The following is a 24,805-nucleotide window of genomic DNA, read 5'->3' as shown; positions in this document are numbered from 1 at the left end:
AGGTGCTCCAGGGGTGTCCAGTTGGACTACAATTACTGCAGGTGTGCTGGTGGGTAGGGCAGGTCTCCAGTGCAGCTGTCTGCAAGGCTCAGCTGCAACTGTTGTGAGCACTCCGATGTGCTGGGCTGGTACACTGAGGTGGGAGCTGCTTTGGGGGGATGCTGGTCCCAGCCGAGGCCGCCCACTGGGTGTGGTGTGGTGGGCCTGCTTTGGAGCTGGTTTAGGCTACCTGTAGGGCGTGCAGGATGGGGGGACACTTGGGAGGGAGTCTGGAGCCGGCTGAGGTTGCCTGCTGAGTATTGTATGGAGGAGCAGGAGGCCGCTCTGGAGGAGCGCTGGCTGGGGTAGGTCAGTAAGAGAATGCCGGGGTGGCGTGAGCAGCGCTAGTAAGGTAGATAATGAGATCAGAAATGGTGCCTGCCAGCACCGGGCCAGCTAGGTAGAAGGTAAGCAAAAAAAATGGTGCCTGCCAGTGCCTCCATCCCTGGAGAAAGTTCCAGCAGATCCCTGCCCCTCTGGCACATGCCCTAAAATTAGTCAGTGAATCTCACTCACGTACGACCCAGGCACTTTTCAAACTGTTGCCTCTGTGCTGGGACTCAGAGTAAGTGAATTTCTGCGTGCACCCTTTAATAAGAGAGTCTCAATTTCCTACAGCCCTCCAGCTCTTCACAACATAGCCTTGCTGGTTTTCAAAGGCAAATGTTATGGGAGTTTGTCTTCCTGGTGCAGGTCTCCTGGGTTGGGGAGCCTGATGTGGGGTTTGGACCCCTTGCTCCTCAGAAAGGATCTCTGCAGCTGTGATATCCCTCCCACCTATGGGTTGCCATGCTGGGGGTGTGGGTCCCTACCAGACCACATCTCTGCCCTGCCTACCCATCTCAATGTGGCTTTTTCTTTATATCCTTAGTTATGAAAAATATTTTCTGCTGGTCTTCAGTCATTCTCAGAGACAGTTGCTCTATATGTAATTGTATTTTTGGTGTGTCCATAAGAGGGAGTGAGCCCAGGATCGTCCTAATCTGCCATCTTGATCCCAAGTCAGAGAGCTTCTATTTTTCATTTGTCTCAAGTGTGTCTGTAATTGCTCAATGAAAACTTTTTATGATGGCTGCTTTAAATTCCTTGTCAGATAACTCAACTTCTGTGTGTCTTGGTGCTGGCATCTGTTGTCTCTTTTTACTTGAGAGATTTTCCTGGTTCTTAGTATAACAAGTAATCTTCAATTGTACTGTATTATGATATGGGACTCTGGATGTTATTTAAATCTTCTGGGTTAGTGGGCCTCCTCTGACACCATGCCAGCACAATGCCAGTAGGGAAAGGATGCTGCCTCATTATTTTCAGATGGGGATGCATGTCCTGGGTGCCCACCTGATGTCCACTGACTTTTGGGGCGCAGGGGATAGGCGTGTATCATTACTGCTAGGTGAAGGTGAAAGTTTAGGCTCCTTACAAGGTTTCTGCTGACACCATCTTGGCTGGGAGGGGAAGGGATGCCTCATTACTGCTCCTCACGTGGCCTTCACTGACACTATGGGTAGGGTGAAGGGGGAGAGGGAGGCTCATTACCTCTGAGTGGGGATTAAAGTCCTGGCTTCCCTGCTGGCCTTTTCAGACACCATCTGGCAGGAGGGGAAGGAATGAATCATTACCACTGGGTGGGAGTTGAAGGTTCTCCACGTGGCCGTCACTGAAGCCTGTGGGAGATGGTGAAAGCTCTGGCTCCCCACCAGACCTCTTCTGACATAGTCCTGGCAGGAAGTGAGGAATACCTTGTTACAGTAGGGAGAGGGTGGAAGTCTAGCCTCCTCACTGAACTTCCGTGGTGGAGATGGGAGTGGGGCTGCAGTTTTTTTCTGTGGTGTTTGGCTGAAATAGAGCAGTTAATGTCCAAAAGTTTTCTATCTTGCTAAGCTTCCCCTTTTCTGGTCCTTTGGCTTTTCTTGCGGTTGTTCTTGTCTCAATCCATTGGTATTTCCTGGTTGCTGACTTTTCCAGCACGCAGTCTGAGATACCTGAGGCAAAAAGAAAATTCAGGGAACTCTATGCTGTGGTCTTCCTAGGGCCTCAAGGTCTCTAGGCAGTCTGCTTTCTTTTTCTCTACCTCTCAAAATCTTATGTTTGTTTTATATATATTGTCCAGGGCTTTTAGTTGTACTTACTGGGAGGAATAGGGAAAAGTGCATTTACTCCATCTTGTGTGGAACCATATGGAGTACTTTAAAATCACCTCTCAGACACTGATCATTAATGTGTCTTGTTTTCACAGAAGGTTAATAAAAGTTGATCAGCCTCCACATTCTTAGTCTTTAATGGAGTAAAAGTATATGCTTAATAATACCATTTACTGTTCTGCTTTATATTTAAGAATCCTGTGCACATTTCTGACTGAAAACTTGAGCTTTTGATGGTAAGAGATTTTCCATCATCCATGAAAAGATGATGACACATACTGAAGAACATAGTGCTTCTTGTCACCAAATCAGGCTCTGAATTTATATTACCTTTTTCTGTATCAATTATTCTGACTCTTTCCCATTCGACATGGTTAGAGATCAGTGATTCCAATTTGTGAAGAAATTAAGGCTTCAAGACGTTAAATCGCTTGCCAAAGTTTAAAGAGCTAGTTATGTTCAGAGCTAATAGGAGCAACTTGATTTTATAACTCAGGATCCTTTCATTATACTACTGCTCCTTCTTAAATTCTGATATTTATAACTTCTAACACCAACACAGCTTCAAATATAAAAATTTAACAAAGTTTAGAACTGAGTATGAAATAATTGTATTATTCTTTATTTTTGTGTGTCTGTGTCAAAACAGTACCTTTTATTCTGTTTTCTAATTTTAAAGGAAAAAAAAGAAATACATGTTCATTACAGAAAAGTTCAAAAGATCTAAGGAATAAAAAGAATATAAGGACATCAATCACATGCTGACTGCTAATACTTTAACATATATCTTTCTAGAACCTTTTCTTACTTTCTCTATATATGTTTTATTTTTTAAAAAAAGGAGAGAGGAAACTAATGGTTACATAATACTCTATTACATAGATATGCCATATTTATCTAACAATACCCTATTGCTATTGATTTCAGTTGTTTCCAGCTTTTTCTTATTACAGCACTACTAAAATGAACATGTTTTATTATTTCCTTCAGATAAATTTCTAGAGGTGGAAGTGTTGGTGAAAGGGCAAACACATTTTTAGGCTTTTGATACCTACTGTGAAATTACACTACAGAAAAATTAAACACCACAGAAAAACTTTATAAATGTTTTCAAAATGGCTCAACATAATTTATTTTTTATCTTAAAGTGTACAGAGTTCTTGCAAAAGTACTTGATAGAAAGGGGGAAAAGAGTGATATTACACACAGGGAGAGGAAGGGAGACCAACTAGCCTGGGAGCACACGACATGGAGAAATGCAAAGGCATCCAGGCACCTCTTCCCCTCAGCTTAACAAGTCACCATGAACGAAGTACAAAGAGGTTACACAACAGGAAAAGCAAATATGAACAGACAGGAAGAGACTCAGCTTCATTTGTACATGTGGCTTTTTGAGGCATCTGGAGCTCTATCATCATTATCTAATATCATATATATGTGTATGCATATATATATACACACACACACACATTTTAACTTTGCCTTATTTACTTGCTTTCTTTACTACATTCTACCTTCATATCCTGCCCCCTCACACTTCATCCGAATTCCAATCTCCTCATTTGTGGCCCATCTCTAGCCTCCCACTTCTATGAAACCCTTCTAGCCTAAAAAGAACTTCCTTCTTCTAGACTTCTAGCACTTATTGTTACTACAAATTGACATCTATAGATATACAGACACGTCTCTAACTAGTCTAGTTGTCCATATCTTTATTTTCCTAGCTAGATGGCAAATCTCCTGTGGACAGGACAATGTCTTACACAGGCTGGAATTTTCTGTAGTGCCTATCCTATTATAGTGGCTCAGCAGACAGACAACGTATATGTGTTGGTTGACTTTAATGTTTCCTAATTTAGATTCAGTCAGTTTCCAAAGATTGTTGCATCTCTTTTGACACGGAATAAATGAGTGCAACTCTTCTGTATTAGACTATATTGCTGCCTTAGATCTGGAGATAATATTTTTATATACCTGGAAAACACATAAGTTACTTCTACTTTAGAATAGTAACTGTGAGAAATAGTAACAATACATTAAAGCATATTTCTGCACATGAAAAAAATCATGCAATTAAGTGACAGCAGTACACACTGGGACACAAACAAGGGTTTCCTTATAACTGTCTTATTTCATATGTGACCTCTGGCCATTCAATAGGGATTCATATCCCATATTGGTTAAATGTCACTACGAAAATTTTATAAAATATCACAGAAAAGCTGTCATACACCCATTGAGTTCCTTGGGAAAAAAGGCAATACACCGTAACACATTTTAAAAGAGCTATCTGATATTTTAAAATTTAAGTCATTGCTATAGAGGACAGTTGATCTAGACTATATTTTAACGTAAAACAAACAGAATAAAAGTTTAGACAGTGAAACTAGGCTGCATCAATTACTGAGCTTCGACTGGCCACAGCATGCTTACATCTCATCTCAGAAGCAGCTTCAGCTTTATCCTTAAGCATGTGCTTATTTTGAGCTCATTCTATGATATAAAACACTAAACAATGACCATCTCAAATGAGAGTAAGAAAGCAGAGCGTACCTTCACTGCTGGCAGCATGTCCAAGGAGTCCAGTATGAACAGCACTAGCGCTTGCATCAGCATCATAAATTGATTAAATTGCCATGTCAGACTAAAGAGAAAAGTTGATATGAAAATGGCAAGAAGTGTCAGCCTCTGTAAAAAGAAAACCTTTGTATAATTTACGTCTCCAGTAATAAAAAGCCTTGTAGACAAATTTTCTCAAGAGCAGCCAATATCTCTATAAACCAAATAGAAAAACCATAAACTGTTGCTCTGAAAACCCTTGCATTTTTTTATTTAAGCTCTAAATATCCTAAAGCGACGCTCTGCATATAAATATCCACATACGCTATGTGTACTCCACACTATTATGGAGGCGACAATGCACCAAATCACATCTCAAGAGCAATGGCTTAAAAATTCTGACAGTTTTGCAGAATTGCGTGTGGGTTTGTTGCAACCATTTAAGGGCAGATTACGCAGAGCACATTTTTAACATCAAAAATGAAAACATTTTCTTTGCAAAGTAGGAAAAGGCTCAGAAAAAGAAAACTTAATTTAACTCAAGTTAAAAAACTGGTCATGGAATAAGAATCGTTCACATGCACTGGGACACTGTGCACATCACATTTTCTGAAGCTTCTTATAAAACCTGGAGAATTAAAAAAATGTATAAAGTATTATAAAAACTTACTTCAGAAAGAGGCTGTAAGTTTGGTCTCAGGAAATATGTAATTGCTGCTATCTGAATTGCAAAGAATGGCAGTGCCCAGTTCTCCCTCAATGGGATGGTAAACTCAACTCTTGTAGTATCTATTCTGCACAAAGAAAACACAAATGGCCGAAGTGATAATTTTTACCAAAACTACCTCAAAGGTTCCCAAAAGCGAAAGATATATTACATTAAGTATACTTAGATTCCGGTTATTGGTTCTCAATAACAATTTGTCCTTATCATTTCTGTAACATAAAATTGGCACTGAGAAAATTTAAGTACCTGCCCACAGGTATGTAGTTAGCTAAGTGGCAGGACTGGGGTTCAAACTCATGCTGGTGTGGTTCCTAAACCCACGAATGTTCATGTCAAACTGCATGGTACTTTTATTTCTCTCTAACTTCATCAGTGCCCACCGGCAATGTTTTGCATTCTCCCTCTCTGTATTTCTCTAGTGCTTTACACTTGAGTCTTAAATTTGTCTTTAGCAATAATTTTTAAAAGCTTCTTGCTCCCCTAGAATGTGAACCCCCAGAGGGCAAGTCTAGTTAAGTTTTCATCTTTGTACACCCGGTACCAAGAACCATCCCTACACATACTAGGCGTTCAATAAATGCCTTTTATTTACTCTTAATAGAAACAATAAAATTGAGTTTCATTTACTCTTAGCAGGAATAATACGTAAGATTAAAATGTTAAGAGGCAGCATAACAGCGATCTCACATCCTGCGTTTAAATTCTGACCAAGACTTAGCTCTGTGTATATGTGTGTATGTATATGCCTTTATCTCTATATAAACATATATGCCTGTATAGATATATTCTCATATACGCACACACGTATATAACTTAACCTTTTAAGCTTCAATTTCCTCATCTCTAGAATGGTGATAATAATAGTCCTTACCCTATAGGGTTAAAAGAATACATATAAAGCATTTTGTCAAGTGCTTGGCATAGAGTAAGCACTCAATAAGCTTAAAACAAAAAGTAATTTGCTTAGGATTTCAAAATAAAATCAATATCAAACTCATGTTCAAGTTTTAAGATTCCTACTGAATATTGGTTTTGCTACTGTAGATCAGGCAACAATTCAATATATTATCTTGAATACATTTAAAAAATGCTATTTCATAATGCTCCAGTATTTAGAAATTAATAATAGATATTAACTAAATAATGTAAGAACTTCCTGGTATTTGTATAGCGCCTTATGCTGTGCTAATTATGAACTCCATATAACCCTTTTAAGGTTGACAGTAAAATATTAAACCTGTTTAAGAGATGAGATATGTGGCTGCAGAAATATCCATCACACAGCAAATTGGTAATAGAATTAGGATTATTATGGATGATTTTCTTGACTTGCAATTCAATGTTCTGTTCCTCAGCTGGAGATATATGTAAGCAGGAATTTCTACCTTACTAAATAAGACAAATAAATACCGCTAGGTAAACCAAAGAGAAAATACTTCCATACAAACAAACGTGGCTAAACTTTCTCTGAACTGGAAATGGAGTAACTTTATTTTAACTTATATTTTAGAAAGGGAAGAGGAATACTGACTCCCACTCACCTATTGGTGACATACCAGAAAGCTGCTAATAGTCCTGACAGCCACGTACCACTAAGGAGCCAGCTGGTTATATAAAGAGCTGTGACGTAGATTGCTTGAAGTCCAAATAAAGTGTAAATATAAAAATAAACTGGCTCTAAATATTTCTGTAAAAGGGAACAATAAAAAATATTTGTTAGGGAAGCCCTAATCCTTTTCACTGCCATTTAAAAAATATGACAGTGGAAATTTAATATTCAGAAGCTCAGTATTAATTCCAGGCAATAAGCCTACATCAGTCCTTTCCATGTAAAAGTGTGCTAGCAGCCTTTCTTCTCACTACCAAGAGCAGAAGAGGGAAGGACGTCCTTGAGGACTCTGGCTTTATTCTTTAGAAAAGTTTTACACCTAGTTTTGTCCAGTTTACCTTATTCACAGGAGAAGTGGTCACTGTGATTTGCTAATTTTCCATTGTTTTTTTATTTCAATGATAAGTGAGGAAAGATTATGTATTTCCAAATAAAAATATTTATCAGCTTCTAGACTGTGCTTCCTGTGCCAGGCAACATATACATGTAAAAAATCTTATAAAACATAAATACAAAGCAAAGTTTACAATATATATGGAAAAAATTAGGATATTGTTATTTTTATACCAAGCCAGGTGAAGATCAGAATAACATATGTTAAACTTTCAATTTAGCAATGGCAGATTTTGACTTTCATCTGATATCAACTATTCAATGTCACAGAACACAACATACCTGTATGGGTAGAACTCTATATAAAATACTGAGAAAAACCTCTTGGTAAATATTCATTCTTTGAAGGAGGTTAATTGTCCTCATAGATTCAGTTTTGTTATCATATATTAAGCCATGAAAACCTAAGGTTGATATTTGAAAAAATCAGGAAAAAATAATTACAATTATAATTATTCATTCATTCAAAACTATTCACAGACTCTTTAGCATTTGCCGGAGAATGTGCTAGCACTTGGGATATAATAGTAAGCAAAAAACACAGTCCTACCCTCAAAGAGATTCCCATCTATTAGATGGACATTATTTAAATGTTTACACAAACATAGGTAAAGTATAATTTTTGTGAGTGCAATGAAAAAAAAACCATATGGTTCTTCTATAGAAATTTGGGCAGGAGGATTTTACATGTCCCTGCCCTGCCCTCCTGTCATGAGACCTGCAGCACCTCCTTTGGGAGAGTATATGTAGCCGCCCCCACTCCCCCGGGGATGGGTTTGGCCATTTGACTTGCTCTGACACTCAATGCCATGTGAGTGGATGTAACACATGACATGTCTGAGCAGAATCCTAAGAGATAATGCAATCTTGCTCTTTCCCTCTGTCACGATAAGAGGATGTTCCAAATAGGGGCTGGATAATGACAACAAAAAATAAACCAGTTGTTACAGAATTAATTCCATTGCTGTATTGAGGTCATTTGCTACTGTAACCAAGCTCACTAATTAACAGAAGGTACGAAGAAAACATGCACACAGTCCCTATACATACGAAAAGATGCTCAACCTCACTCCTACTAGAAGTGCAAATTAAAACTACCCTGAGATACCATTTCTTACCTGTCAGCTTGGAAAAAATCAAGGAGTTTGACAATATACTCTTAGTGAGGCTGTAAAGAAGTAGGCTCTCTCACACACTGCAGCTGGGAACGAAAAATGGTATAATGCCTGTGGAGGAGAATTTGGCAACACCCAGCAAAATTACATGTGCATTTACCCTTTGATCTGGGAAGCCCATGTCTAGGTATTGATTCCAGACACAGACTGGCCAAAAGACAAAATGACAGGCACAAGGTCATTCACGCAGTGCCATCTACAAAAGCAAAGATCAGACACAACCCACGTGTCCATCGTAGGAGAGTTTTAGACTGAATTATGTCCTCCCACATTCCTATGCTGAAGCCCTAACCCCAGTGTGTCTGTATTTGGATAGGGTCTATAAGGAGGTAATAAAGGTTAAGTGAGGTCAGAAGGGCGGGGCCTTAATCTGCTAGGACTAGTGTCCTTATAAGAAGAGGAACAGACAAGAGAGAGCTCTCTCGGTCACTCTCTGCACACACAAAGAGGAGAGGCCATGTAAGAACACAGCAAGAAGCTGGCCATCTACAAGCCAGGAAGAGAGGCTTCACTAGATACCAACCCTGACAGTACCTTGATCTTCGACTTCTGACCTCTAGAACTGAGAGAAAATATATTTGTGTTGTTTAAGTCACCTAGTCTATGGTATCTGAGGTTATGGCAGTCTTACTAGACTAATACAGGAGTGCTATGGACTGACTGTGTGTGTCCTCCAAAAATCATATGTTGAAGCCATAACCCCCAATGTGATAGTATTTGGAGATGAGGCCTACGGGAAGTAATCAGGGTTAGACAAGGCCACAAGTGGGGCCCTCATGATGGGATTAGTGCCCTCATCAGAAGAGACACCCGAGAGCCTGCTCTCTGTCTCTGTCTTCCACATGAGGATGCAAAGAGAGATAGCCATGTGCAAGCCAAGAAGAGTCCTCACCAGAACTTGACCATGCTGGCACTCTGATCTCAGGCTTCTAGCTTCCAGAACTGTGAGAAAATAAGTTTCTGTTTTTCAAGCCACCCAGTCTACGGTATTTTGTTACAGCAGCCCAAGCAGATGAAGACAAGAGGGCTACTTGAATAAACTATGGTCTTCATGTAAAGGAGTACTATGCAATTGCAGAAAGGAATAAGGAATATCTTTTTATGCTAATACACAGTGATCAAAACTTTTATTTTCCATTTTTTCTTTTTTTGTGAGGAAGATTAGCCCCGTGCTAACGTCTGTTGCCAATCCTCCTCTTTTGCTGAGGAAGACTGGGCCTGGGCTAACATCCGTGCCCATCTTCCTTTACTTTATACAGGACGCCGCCACAGCATGGCTTGACAAGCGGTGTGACGGGGTGTGACGGTCCACGCCTGGGATCTGAACCTGCGAACCCCGGGCCGCCAAAGCAGAGCGTGTGAACTTAACCGCTATGTCACCGGGCCAGCCCCTGATCAAAACTTTTGTTAAATGAAAAAAGCAGAGAGCAGTGTATAAAGCAAGCAGGATTTTTTGGTAATAAGAGGGGAAATCTGAATATATAAAGTATTTGCTTATATTAAAAATATTAACAGTAAAAGAATAAACCAAAAACTAATCAAAATGGTTACCTAAAGAGTGAGGAAGGAAACAGGGTGGAGGGGACAGGGATGGAAGTAGACTTCCCTGAATATTCCGTTTTATAGTTTTGACTTTGGAACCATGTAAACTTTTTTTATTACAAAATTAAATAAAATTTTGTACACAGCAGTCCCTGAAAACCAAAAGCAAGATAAAAAAAAAAATAAACCTATTAAGTTGGTGGCTTGGCCACACAGAAAGAACTCTTTCCAGCGACTGATAACAGAGGAATGTGATTCCAAGTCCCGGGGGGTTATATCCTAAGGACAAAAAGAACCACAAAGATGGCTCCAACTGTTTTCAGGTAATCATATTGTTAGTAGAAATCTTATTATTGCTACTTTGAAAGTATTACATATATAGTAGCATAAAACAAGTAAGCGATAATGTTCACATCACAAGAAAGCAAAATTTTTAACTTCAGAAAAAAATAGATACAAATATAAAATCAAAAAGTAAAAACACTGTTGGGGCCGGCCTGGGGGCATAGTGGTTAAGTTCGGGACCTCCGCTTCGGCGGCCCCGGGGTTCGCAGGTTCGGATCCTAGGCACGTGGACCTAAGCACTGCTTATCAAACCATGCTGTGGCAGCGTCCCACGTATAAAAGTAGAGGAAGATGGGCACGAATGTTAGCTCAGGGCCAATCTTCCTCAGCAAAAAGAGGAGGATTGGCAATAGATGCTAGCTCAGGGTTAATCTTCCTTACACACAATCACACAAAAGTAAAAAAACTCTGTTATCCTAACTTTGAACTGAGAACAGCTATATACATATTTTCTCTTATGAAAAAAAAATACACATTTCCCAGCTCTGCTCACTAAAAAGGCCTGGAAACAAGGACCAATCTCGTAGCAACAAGCATGCCTATTACCCAGATTGTGGTCTCTAAATAGCAACTATTCTAAGAGAATTAGGGCTCCTTAGAGAAATGGATGATTCTAGGTCAGGGGTAGGAAATACACAAAATGAGCTTGAAAAGACTTATGCCAAAAAGCAAGGGAGTTTTCAAAGACTACTGGAGTCATGTGAAAAAGACAGTAGCCAATCGAAGAACATCCCACTGCCCAAAGATTAGACAATTTGAATATAAGAATAATGCAAAAGACTGAAACACATCAAATATGTTAAAAATTCATGCATTTGTGATGATATTTAAAAAGCAAAACCTTTAGGGGATGCTAGAGAGGCAACTCATTCTAAAATAAAGAGAAAGGATCAATATTTATCCTATCTTTCCTTTAGGACCTGAAATTCTGGGTTACCAAATAGTTGCTAAGAAAACATTTTTCTTTAGAGATGAATTCCATCTGACAATGATGGAAGGAATTATAGAATTAGAATATCACCATTTTATAGTCCTATGAAATTAACAGATTTAGCTAATAACCATCAACGGTGCTAAACCATTTGCTGAAAGGCTAACAGAACTTAACAATGGATGGATCAATCCTACTCCAAAAGAGAGCTAGCTGCACAGTACGTGTCTCCTGACGTGGATGTGTACACCACCACCTGGGAAGTACTCTTGCCAAAAAGAGAACCTAAATCTCAGCAAGCCTCTAGATTAACTACCAATTAACAGGAAATTCAGGCAACAGAGAAACATTAATTGACACCATGGGGCTCCAGCAAAATCTAGAAAGTGCAGCAAAATCCAGAAAGTGGAAAATTCTATCAGAATGAATCAGTATTTTCAACAACAACAAAAAAAAACAAGAAAAAAAGATGGAAAGAAATCTATAGATTAAAAGAAACACTTAAAGAGACATAGGAACCAATTGCAACGTATGGGCTTAATCTGGATCTCAAAAACTAAATTAAAAATCTGTAAGACAATCAGGAAAATGAGAACATTGACTGGATATTTGATATTAAGTAATTTCTTAATTGTATTTAAGTGTGATAATGATAACGTGGTTATGTTTATAAAAGAGAGTTGCCGTCCTTTACAGAAATATACTGATATATTTAGAGATGAAGCAATACGATGTCTTGGAGCTACTCCAAATAATCCAAGTTAAGGATGGGGATATAGAGGAAACAAGATCGGTCATGAGTTGGTTAATGTTATAGCTGGGTGACAGATACCTACAAGTCCATTAGAGGATTCTCTATACCTTTTTTTATATTTGAAATTTTCTAAAATAATAATCTTAACAAATGACTTAAATGAATTAAAAGAGATCAACCACTGAGTTCATAAAGAAAAAGTTAAGAAGAAAATACTCACTATTTACCTTTAAAGCAGAGTTTCTCAACTTCAACACTATTGATATTTTGACATATTGGGCTGGATAATTCTTTGTTGTGGGAACTGTCCTGTGCATTGTAGGATATTTAGCAGCATCCCTGCCCTCTACCCACTAAATTCCAGTAGCACACTTACCTCACCCCCAGTTGTGACGATCAAAAATGTGTCTGGACATTCCCATGTCCCTCAGGGACACAAAAGCCCCTCAATAAGAACCACTGCTTTAGAGGATGCTAGAGAAGCAATTAATTCTCATAATTTTGAGAAGTATGTAAGTACAGCTGATTCTCATTATTCATGGTAGCTGTGTTCTACAAAGTTGCAGTGAAAACTGAAGTAGCAATCTTGAACTAGTAGGAAATACAGGGTCAGGTCTGATGAGCCTCTGGGTTGCCCATTTTCATCAACCAATCAACACATGACTGATTTATATGTGTTTCTATTTAAAGACACCTTCTTTATGTGTATTTATGTGTCATATATTGTTGATTCATTAACACTTAACTCATGGCCAACAGCAGTCTAATTCATGCCTAAACAAGGCTTACCTAGCACCCATTTTGTCTCTGCATGCCTTCATCACAGCCTTCACGCACTCAGGAACACCAGACAGCACGTTAGCACTATGCTTGGGGGCTATTTTAAACTGCAAAATCACCAAAAACCCCACAAAAATGCAAAAAACATAGCACTAAATGGACTGTGGAAAGGACACTGTAGTATGAGAGCTGAAACAGGAAGGCAGTGCATTGCCTTGCCTGACCTCAGCTGGGCACATGCATGTCAGGGGACTAAAGTTTTTGCCACTCTGCACAAGCCCATGAATGACTGCAAAAGCGCCACCAATATTGACTGTGGGGTTATAAATAGGTTCTCGTGAGTAGGTGAATCTGCAAATACAGAATCCATGAATACCAAGGATCGACTATACAGGAAAAAAAAAAATCAACACTTATCTTGCTTTTCTTATATAATAAAACTGTACCTGAAGGTAATCAAATAGTTGATGATAAAAAGGTTTTCTATATCACAGAGTTCCAGCTAATAAATACAGGAGGAATGATAGAAGCAGAATGTCACTTTTGTAACTCTATTGAAATGGATATAGGCGATAATCATCAATGGCTGCTAAAACCATTAAGTGAAAGGCTGATGGGTAATTAACCATATTATGGGTGAATCTGGCTATCTACACAAGAATCAATGGATTAATTTTTATGGCACAAAAAAGGATACAATTCCGTGTCTCCTACTGCGATAAAATTAGAAGTACAAAACATCACCTATGAAGAATTCTTGCCAAAGATATATCTGAATCCAAGCCAAGCTTAGAAAAGGGCAATTTTCTGCCATGTGTACCCATGTTAAGCATATCAAGCACATATTAAGTAGGACTGATTCTTTTTGGGGTTTCCATTAGATGGAGTAAAGATAAAGAGTATGGGCTCTAAAGCACTTAGAAACAGTGAAAACGTGGAAAAATGGTAATTACAAAATAAAAGAATGAATGGGGGCATTAGGGATAAGAGGGACAACTGTAATTTTCATTTGTATTACCAAAATGCCTCCTGTTTTTAGACAATACTCCTTTCACCTGCAAAGACCTTTTCCAAAATGATCATGAGAAAAATCAGCAGTAAAACCAAGAAATCACACACAGATTAATTTTGGGATAGAGTAGAGCTGAGAGGCAAGGAGAAGAGAGTTACAGACAGTATTATATAACTTCTTCCAGAGCAAAACATTTTCATGGACTGATTGTGTTAACAAAGAAAAACCACACAAGTTCAAAGAAAAACAACCCAAGTTCTATAAAGCATTGAAAATGCTTTAGTGCAGAAGTCTGTGGTGGCTGACCCTTTGAGAAGAACGCAGCAGCCCGGACGCAAGCAGCAGCTGTGATTACCTTGTGTGAGGGTGGGAGCCTGCAGCATCTGCTTGTAGTAGGAGTAGTACAGTCCACACTCTGTCCTGAAGGAGATCTCCCGCTCTACTTCCTGAAAAGAAGGTAGCTCGACTGGGTTACATGACCTAGTTTCTTTAAAGATCTACTGTCACTGTAGAAACAGGATACAGAACTACAACTTAAAAGAAAAAAAACTCTGAAAATATTGTCTTAAGAAATCTCGGCAAATAAAAACAACAGAAGACTGATAATTGTTGAAGCTGGGTGTATATTATAGGGGTTTATTATACTAGTCTCTCTACTTTTGTGGATGTTTAAAATTTTCCATAACAAACTATTTTAAAAAATGAAGACAACTAGTTCCATTTAAGTTGATGTTTCAGACTTAATGTTTTTTATTTCACACAAATTAAAACTTAAAAAAAAAAACCACACTATCATTCTTATGTAATCAGTGAGGAAAAAACAATAGGAGCAGTATAAAAAAGCCTCCCAAATGAAAAGAACTATAATTGCATTAGACACCTGCCTAAAAGCTAACAATATTATATAAGATTAATAATTTTCTTTTTATTCTAAGAATGTAAGGTATTCTTAGCGAAACGGAGCAGATCTTTTCCATGTGAAGTTTACCTTGACAGGTGTAACCTTGGTAGAAAGACGTTCATGTAGGAAAATGGATACTAGAAATACTAAACTGCTTTTCCCTAAATATTAAATTTTAGAAGAACTGAAAATTTAAAGTAATAGCTATTAGTCAATTTGATTATAAGATGTTTTTATGAAATTTAAAATTTAAATCATTAACATAAAATATGGAGGCAACTGGTAATGAGGATGGGGAAGACTTCCTAGAATAATCTTATTAATACTCTTAGATCCTACATTTCATACACATGTAACAGTAGAAATGAACAAACAATTATACTCTATGTCAGCACAGATTCTTCTACACCAGTGCTCAAAACACGCTCCAGAATCTGCCATGCGTTGTCTAAAATGCATTTCCACTTGTGTTTTTTCCTATTACAGCAGATCCATTTCCACACACCCAACTTCACTGGGGGAAGATGATGAACACTAAACTTTCTAGGGGATAAGCTTCTTTTAACACATCCTTGTTTTCCCTACCTCCAAGTATTTTTCAAATACTAATAACCATTTCATTAAAAGAACCATTCATGTTATTTATCTTCAGACCTGTAAATTATTTAATCTATTTCTTATACTCTTTAAATACTTCTCCTATCCTTTAAAAAAAGTATTATAAATCAACTCATGACTAAAGCATTGAAGAAATACTCAATTATTGGAGCATAAACATCCAATTATTGACCTTGAAAAACAAACTATGTTTTATTGTTGTTAGCTCTTTTTAAAAAAAAAGGGAGGAGAGGTAAGTTAGCAAACCTCCTTAATAACGAGCCTCCTTTCATAGAAAACAAATTTATTCTGGGGAAATCAAATATGAAAAAAAGGCCCCGTCAGGTTCTGAAATTTAATTTCATTAACATACCTGCTTTATAAAAAGGACAATATAAAATGAGGCAGTTCTTGCAGCTTTTCCACTTACTACTGATTTGTGTTGTATCGTTCACAGCAGTAAAAGCAACTCTTCTTAGCAGTCATGTTAAACTATCCATCTTAAATCTTTCAGAAAAACTGCTCTACTACTTTTGATGACAAAACTAAACTGGTATCAGTCATTTCTAGAATGTCCAAGCTTCTCCTTGGTCAAGTAACCCTAGAGGCTATAAATTGACGTTAACTGAGCAAATACTAGCTTGTGTTCATGCAAAAAAGAAAAAAAAAAAACCCATTAAGTTTAATTACATTCCTTTCCTTCTCTCCAGCTGCATGTTCAAAGTACAGCTGCCTTCAATGGAAAACTCTAACACCAAACCTGCATCCCCAAGTCAAACTGGAGAGTCAAATCAGTCATGCACACGTAAGGGGCTGCATATCCGCCACGGTTCTAAGAATAAAAGAAGACTGACTTCATAAAGACGAGGAAAAAGAAAAAAACACTGCTCAAAGTACCTAAAGTAGAAAGCTTTTGTGCCTCATCCCTCTCTTTAATACACCCAGAATGTGTAAAAACAGAGGGGGACCTAATTAGTAAAAATGCATTCAAACGTGATTAATTGGTAATCTTGGCACCAGCTGTAGAGAACCAAATGCTATACTTTATTAGACAGACACTTGCAAGTTTTACATCTGCTTCATGCTAAGAGAACATCTGCTTTACTCATTCAAACGCTCTTCCAGTTTTCCAGCAACTTATGCTTTGCCTGGTGGATTGTGCCAGTGAAAATGTGCGCCAATAGAAGCCGCCCCTGAAGAAGGCACCGTGGACAGCTACCTCACAGTTCAGTTTGCAGAGGTTCCACAGGGAAAGCAATGCTGAGAGAATGAAAACACCTTCTCTGAAGACAACGACAGAAAGAAGCGGCAAGACAAAAGAACTGTATTTTTTAAAGAACGGTACAGCTAAAACCATTTAAGTAGTAGTTTATACAATAATTTAACAGAAAAGAAAAAGCATCAAGAAAAAAAAAATGACTGCTTGCAATTAATGATTTGCACCCCCTGGTAACACACAAAAGGTAACAAGCCGCTTTAGAGAAATGACACCAAATTTGCAAAGGAAAACACGTCATTAGTTTTAAAAAATCTCATGTAAATAACTTCTGTTTATAAAAACTGCCCCCAAAATAACTAGGCTGCTGGTAGTGGGGAAGCTATGAAAGATTAACTTTATAAGTGTCATCTGTTTCAGAATTAGGCTAACAAATCATCTCACCAAGAAACAGTAGCTCATGATAAGACAGCTGTTCTTAAAGTTCTGTACTGGGAAACATGCCCTCAGCAAACATATTTATGGCACATACATGGTTTATTGTCTGGTTAAATTCATGTCCATCTGCTAGTGGAATGATTCTTGCCCTGGAGTTGATTAAAGCTGTGACATGTGATAGTTGCCATGTGGTGTTTGTGAGCAGGTTAGACCACGGCTGAAGCGACAGTACTTCCATTGGGCTCACACTGAAGCAACCACTAATCTTGGTACTACTGTAGTTACCACTTTGAGGATTAACCCTATTTATTCTAAAGACTCTTTGCTTTGCAAGAGTATTCAATGGGAAGATATGCAAATTCTGTAATATCAAATAAATAAGAGAGTAACAGTGGAAAATGTTAGTGTAACGAAAAAAGACTAAAAAATACATTGAATGATTTGAGTACTTTTAGCCAAATAAGAATTACCTTTCCTTACTACTGAACATTTATTTGCTGGGGAAACAGAAAGGTGTAGAATTTAGTCCTTGATCCCAAGGGGTTTATGTTTCAATGAGAAAGAATAATGCATTTTTCAAAAGGGAAAATGACTAATCAAGGAAAGACACGTATAAATTAGAAGGAATGAATGGTCTTTTGCAAGAACTATTAAACTAGCCTCCCCATGTGGATTCTGTGCTTCTAATTGGTCTCCTCTTCCCCCTAACTACCTTCCTCATTCATTCATTCACTCATTGAACAAATACCTATTGACTAACAAGCAATAAGCATTCTTCTGCTGGGAGATTCAGCAGGGAACAAGAGACACAAATCTCTGCCATCATGGATTTTATAATCTAGAGCAGAGGGAGAAGAGAACAAATAAGCAAAATATAAAAAGTAAAGCAGAGGGCCGGGCCCGTGGCTTAGCGGTTAAGTGCGCGCGCTCCGCTGCTGGCTACACGGGTTCGGATCCCGGGCGTGCACCGACGCACCGCTTCTCCGGCCATGCTGAGGCTGCGTCCCACGTACAGCAACTAGAAGGATGTGCAACTATGACATACAACTATCTACTGGGGCTTTGAGGGAAATAAATAAAATTATAAAAAAAAAATATAAAAAGTAAAGCAGAGAAGGGGGATAGGGAGGGAAGGGGGTGGTGCTGTGATCTTGAAGGTAGGCAGGGAAGGCCCCACTGATGAAGCGACAAGTGAACAGAGAGAGACCTGAAGAGGTAAGGCAGGCAGCCATGTGGATAAGAGCCTGCTGGTCAGACAGGACAACCCACATACACCATGATGAGTGAGGAAGGCAGTGTGGTTGAGTGGAGGGGACAAGCAAGGGGCAGCTAATAGGGTCAGGGAGGTGCAGGGGCACCTGAGAGGTAATGTGAGGTCGGACCTCCTGGTCCCGGTAGGCGACAAGGGCTCTGGGCTTGTGCTCTGAGCTAGGTGTGTGTGCAGGGAGGAACGGGAGGTCAGGAGCGCGGTTTCAGACATGCTGAGTTCGAATGTGTGTGTCTGGAGCAGAGACACAGGTGCTTTACATTTAAAAGAATGACCCTGGCTGTGGTGCTCAGAATAGACTACAAGGGCCAGGCAAAGCAGGGATACCTGTGAGGGCTGCTGTAATAATGCAGGTGGAGATAAGAGTGGAGGGTGTGAGAGGGATCCGAGTCAAGACCCTGTCAAAGTAAAACCGAGAGGGTTTCCTGAGGGATTTCATGTGGGCTTTGAGAGAAGCAGGATTCTTCAAGGACAGAAATCCTGAGCCACTGAAGGATGAAGCTGCAATTTACACAGATGGAGATTTAAGGAGAAACATCTGAGGGGAGGGAGGGTCAGGTGCTTGATTCTCGACCTGTTAAGCCTGAAATGCCCACTGGACATCTGAATGCAGGTGGTCAAGACGGCAAGTAGGCAGCTGGATATACGAGTCTGGAGCTCAGGCAAGAGGTGTGAGCAGGGGAAGAGGTCTGAGCAGGGGAAGACGTCGGGAGCCATCAGCATATAGACGGTATTCAAAGCTATAGATAAGACTGTTCTTAGAAATGCAGGTGGACAGAAAAATACAGGAGCCGAGTCCTGGCGTTCTCTGCCAATAAGAGGTCAGGGGCTGAGGAGGAGCCTGCAAAGGAGCCCAAGACTCAGCTGGAGATGCAGGAGTAAATCCAGGAGGATGCGTGTCCTGGAGTCAAGAAAAAAAACGTGGTCAAGTAAAATGAGAATTGAGAAATGACCACTAAATTTAGCAACTTGGAGGTCACCAGTGACTTTAACCAGAACTTTTTTTTTTTTCCCCCAAAGCCCCAGTAGATAGTTGTATGTCACAGTTGCACATCCTTCTAGTTGCTGTATGTGGGACGCGGCCTCAGCATGGCTGGAGAAGCGGTGCGTCGGTGCACGCCCGGGATCTGAACCCGGGCCACCAATAGCAGAGCGCGCGCACTTAACCACTAAGCCACGGGGCCAGCCCTAACCAGAACTTTTTAAGAGCAGTGCCACGGCTGAAGCCTGACTGGCGTGGGTTCGAGAGAGAGAATGGGAGGAAAGGAACAGAGACCACAGGCTGACAAACTCTGGGGGGAGTTTTGGTGCTAAGGTGAGCAGAAAAATGGGACACTGGCTGAAAGAGAAAGTGGGGTCAAAGAGACGTTTCCCCCCAGGATGGGAGAAAGACCTAAGAGAGAGAACCAACTGCTAGAGTGATGAGATTCTGGAGAAGACAGGATAGGATCTTGCACAAATGTGGCATGAAGAACAGTCAGCGTACATGGGTGTAGGTCCAGGCAGCTGTGGAGTGGAGGCACGTGGAAGGTCTCTTCCGTTTGCTTCTATTTTCGCAGTTGACAGAGTTCAGAACACGCTACCCCAAAATATGGCTCAATATTGGCATATTGAGTATTCTGAGAAACGGCAGGTGCAGGAAGGACTCTCTGACCTCTCCCTTCTCCCCTGAAGCAGGTCCTGAGACTCTCTTGTGAGAGGTGCCTTTCCGATACCCAGAGGAAAACAATATCCTCATCTCCAAAGATGGAGGGAGGCTGAGAGGAATCTGAACAGACAGGTCTTGCTGAGTCCCCCAGTTTACTACCCTTTGTCTTATTATGTTTTTCCATGACTTTCCACTGTTCATCAAGTCTAGTTTAAAAACGCTCAGGTTCCACCATTTCTTTGGGTCTTCATTTCCTTACGAGGGTTCTTGCGTCACAGAGACCTTGTATTAAGTGAATTTGTATGCTTTTCTCTTGTTAATCTGTCTTTTGTCAGTTCAACTTACAGGACTCCACCCAGAGAACTTAGGAGGGTAGTAAGAAAAGCAATTTTTTCCTCCTCCACACAGTGAACAGGAAGCAAGGCTGACAGTGAAGACTGGGGGAAGGTCTGAGGAAGAAAAGCTCTCCCCAGGAGAGGTGGGGGGTAAGCGGACAAAAGGAAGTGTGATCCGACTGCCAGGCAGCGCTTTTTAAAAGCGTGTGTTTGGGTCTTCCTTCCCCATTAATTGCAATTTGACAAATTTTAAAATAAAGTATTTTGGTTTCTGTATATTTAAGTTTGTCTTTCATCTCTGCAACTTTCTGAATTTTCTTACTGCTTGTAATAATTTTTCAGATTATTCTCCTGGGGTTTCCAGGTAGATAATCACATCATCTGCAAATAATTTTACCTCCTCCTTTCCAATTTTTATACTTTTTACTTCCTCTCACGTTTATGTCGATGGTACCGCCAAAGCACTGTTAAGTAATAGTAATGGTAATGGATAGCTTTGGCTTGAGACATGCTTCTCGTGCTGTGATGCCTTCCAGCCACATGTAATTAAATGTAATTAAAATTAAAAATTCAGTTCCTCAGTTCCTGAGCACATTTGGCTAATGGCAATAGTATTAGTACAGCACAAAGAACTTTTCATCATCACAGAAAGTTCTACTGGATAGCACTGTTCTACTGTTTCTCTAACAGGTAAGGCCTTAGCATTTGGTCTGAGATGTACACAGGCTATATTTTAAAAAAGTATGCATCTACTCTTTTAAGTTTAACTGAGATAGAATTCACATACCATAAAATTCACCCACTTAAAGTGCACAATGCAATGGCTTTTAGTATATTCACAGTTATGCATGCATCACTACAACCAATTTTAGAATATTTTCATTACCCCTCCCAAAAACACCACACCCCTGAGCTATCACTCTGCAAATCCCTCACGCCCTCCAACCCAAGGCAATCATTAACCTACTTTCTGTCTCTTTAGACTGGTCTATCCTGGACATTTCATATAAATACAATACGTGGTCCTTTGTGCCTAGCTTATTTCATTTAGCACATTACCAAGCTTCATCTATGTTGTAGCATGTACCATTAATTCATTTCAAAATTGCCAAATAATATTCCATTGCATGCATATACCACATTTTATTTATCTATTCATCCATGATGGACATTTGGGTTGTTCTCTTTTATGGCATTATGAAAAGTGCTGCTATGAACATTCGTGTACAAGTTTTTGTGTGGATATGTTTTCATTTTTCTTAGGTATATACTGAGAAGTAGGATTGCTAAGATCATATGATAACACTATGTTTGATTGTTCCAGAACCTGCTAGACTGTTTTCCGAAGCAGCTGCATCATTTTACACTCCTACTAGCAGTGCAGAAGGGTTCCAGTTTCTCCATATCCTTGTCAATGCTTATTATCTGTTTTTTTATTACAGCTCTGCTAGTGGGTATGAAGTGTTGTCTCATCGTGGCTTTGATGTGAACTTCCTTGATAGCTAATGTTGCTGAGCTCCTTTTCATGTGCTTATTGGCCATTTGTATACCATCTTTGGAGAAATGTCTATTCAAGTCTTTTGCTCATTTTTAAAATTGGGTTGTCCTTATTTAAGTACTAGTTATTTACATACTCTAGATACAAGTCTCTTACCAGACATATGATTTACAAATGTTTTCTCCCATTCTGAATGTTGTCCCTTGATGGTGTACACTGGAGTATAAAAATTTTTAATTTTGATGAAGTCCAATTTAACTATTTTTCCTTTAGTCACTCGCGCTTTTGGTGTTGTATCTAACAAGGCTTGGCCTAACCCAAGGCCATGAAGATTTTTTCTTCTAAAAGTTTCAGTTTTAGCTCTTACACTTAGGCCTATGATCCATTTTGAGCTAATTTTTGCGTGTGGTACGAGGAAGGGGTCCAAATTCATCCTTTTGCATGTGAATATCCATTTGTCCCTAGACTATTTGTTGAAAAGACTGTTCTTTCTCCATTTAATTGTCTTGGTACCCTTGTTGAAAATCAACTGACCATAAATGTAAGGGCTTATTTCTGGACTCTCAATTCTATTCCACTGATCTATACATCTATCCTTATGCCAGTACCACACTGTCTTGATTCTTGTACCCTTAAAGTTTCAAAATCAGGGAGTGTGTGTCTTTCAACTTTGCTCTTTTTCAAAATCGTGTTGGCTGTGCCCCTTGAGTTTCCATATAAATTTTAGGATCAGCTTGTCAACTTCTGCAAAAAAATCCACTTGGATTCTGAAAGGGATCGTGTTGAGCCTGCAGATCAACTTGGGAAGTACTGCCATCTTAACAATATTGGCCTTCAACTCATGAATATGGTTTAAGTTTTATACTTTTTTTGTTAAATTTATTCCTAAGTATTTTATTCTTTTTGTTGCTATTGTAAATGGAACTGTTTTCTTAATTTCATTTTTGGTTTGCTCATTGCTGCTGTATAAAAATACAATTAGTTCTTGTATTCTGATCTTGTATCCTGCAACCTTGATAAACTCATTTATTAGTTCTAAATGATTTTTTTAGTGGATTCTATGTAAAAGATCATGTTATCTAAAAATACAGTTTGACCTCTTCCTTTTCAATTTTGATGCCTTTCATTTCATTTTCTTGCCTAATTTCCCTAACTAGAACCTCCAGTACAATGTCAAATACAAGTGGCTAGAGCCAACATCCTTGTCTTGTTCCTGATTTTAGGGGGAGGGCTTTCAGTCTTTTACCATTAAGTATGATGTTAGCTGTGGGTTTTTGGCAGATGCCCTTTATGAGGTTAAAGTTCTCTTCTATTCCTAGTTTGTTCAGTGTTTTTACCACGGATGGAAGCCGAATTCTGTCATATGCTTTTTCTGTGTCTTTTGAGATAATCACGTAAACCATGTGATTGTCTTTTATTCTATTGATGTGGTAGGCTCATCTGGTCTATTCTTGAGTAAGGAAATGATGTTGAGTTTTTTCACATGCCTTTTTTACATCTTTTGAAGTACTAACACAGCAAACGAGTATATTAATAGATTTCCCAACAATTTCTTTTGCATTCCTGACATAAAATTGATTCTTTCATGGTGTGTCATGCTTTTAATGTGCTTCTGGATTCTCTTTACTACTATTAATTAGGATTTTTGGTTCAATATAAATAAGTGGGACTAGTCTCTGAGTTTTGTTTTCTTATATTATTTAGTATATACAGTCAATTCTCATTATTCATGGATTTATTTACAAATTTGCTTACTAAGCTAAAATTTACAGGTAACAACAATATCAACAAAATCAATACTTGCTGGACATCTGCAGTCATGTGCAGAGCAGTAAAAAATTCGAGTCACCTAATGTGCATCATTCCAGTCGTGGTCTTGTTCATCCCAGCGCTCACAGAGAGATGATCAGAGGATGAAGACAGTAAGGCATACTGCGGCACAGTGAAAGAAGCCCAGCCTGGGGGCCAGGTGGACGGGGTTTGAATCCCAATTCTGGCACCTGTTAGTGGGGTGGCCTCAGGCAAGTTACCTTACACTTTTGAACCTCATTTTCTCTGGTAAAATAAAGAAAATAGAATCCACCAGGAGGAGTTTTTAGGATTTAAGATTATAACCTATGTGTGATATGTATGTGTGTATACATGAGCACACAGGAGCAATGGTTCAGTATTCTCTACTTCAGCGTTCTTAGTGACTTTATAAAACATAACCGATAGGAACAAAGAAAACTGAGTAGAGTTATATTCTGACCCTTGGTTTTGGTGTGTTATGCCTGATTTATAAAAATAATTTGGAAGTTTTCTTCCTCTTTGGTGTTCTAGAATGGCTCAAATAGTATTGGAATATTTTGATTCTTTAAGCATTTGGTAAAGTTCCTCCATAAAACCAATGGGGTCTGGTATTTTTGGGGGTGTGGGATGGGTAGCTCTTTATCAAGTTTTCTCTATCACATCCCCAGAAATAACTGTGTTTTCTGGGGCCAGTTTTGGTTAATTTATATTCTTCTCGAAAATCATCCATCTCACCCAAGTTTTGGTAATTTATATTCTTCTAAAATATCACCAATTCATCCATTCATCTAATTTGCATAGAATCAAACAAAATAGTCTTGTGTGGCTCTTTTCTATTTCATGGTCTCTATAGTTGTTTCTCTGTTACCATATTTCATGATGTCTGTAATTATTTCTTATTTCGGATATTTGTACTTCCTACCACATCTTGATCTTCCTTTGTTGCACCCCCAAATAACCATTCATTTATGAATTGTTTTCCTCCTTTCTAGTTGATCACTTTCTTTTACCTTTATCCCTCCTTCTGTTGCTAGATTTTTCTTTACTTTCTGACTTCATAAGTGGAATAATTAATTCATTTATGTTTATTCATTATTTCATAATATAGTA

General features: G+C 38.9%; 1 protein-coding gene across 4 annotated transcripts in view; it reads right to left on the bottom strand.

The window, feature by feature from the left end:
- Positions 1–24,805, bottom strand: part of DPY19L3 (dpy-19 like C-mannosyltransferase 3) — a 73,339-nt gene that overhangs the window by 34,405 nt on the left and 14,129 nt on the right. For 3 of the 4 annotated variants that reach the window (XM_058529064.1, XM_058529066.1, XM_058529065.1), the window contains 5 exons: positions 14,360–14,450; positions 7,748–7,869; positions 7,005–7,150; positions 5,407–5,530; positions 4,731–4,865 (listed from right to left, as the gene is read on the bottom strand). In XM_058529064.1, coding sequence (XP_058385047.1) covers positions 4,731–4,865; positions 5,407–5,530; positions 7,005–7,150; positions 7,748–7,869; positions 14,360–14,450 — 618 coding nt within the window. The remainder of the gene's footprint in view (positions 1–4,730; positions 4,866–5,406; positions 5,531–7,004; positions 7,151–7,747; positions 7,870–14,359; positions 14,451–24,805) is intronic. The other variant, XM_058529067.1, reaches the window with a different exon arrangement.

The sequence above is a fragment of the Diceros bicornis genome, chromosome 34 (assembly GCF_020826845.1).
Source record: "Diceros bicornis minor isolate mBicDic1 chromosome 34, mDicBic1.mat.cur, whole genome shotgun sequence".
Classification (NCBI taxonomy): Eukaryota; Metazoa; Chordata; class Mammalia; order Perissodactyla; family Rhinocerotidae; genus Diceros; species Diceros bicornis.
The sequence above is the reverse complement of the archived record's forward strand: the minus strand, read 5'-3'. Positions and strand labels throughout refer to the sequence as shown.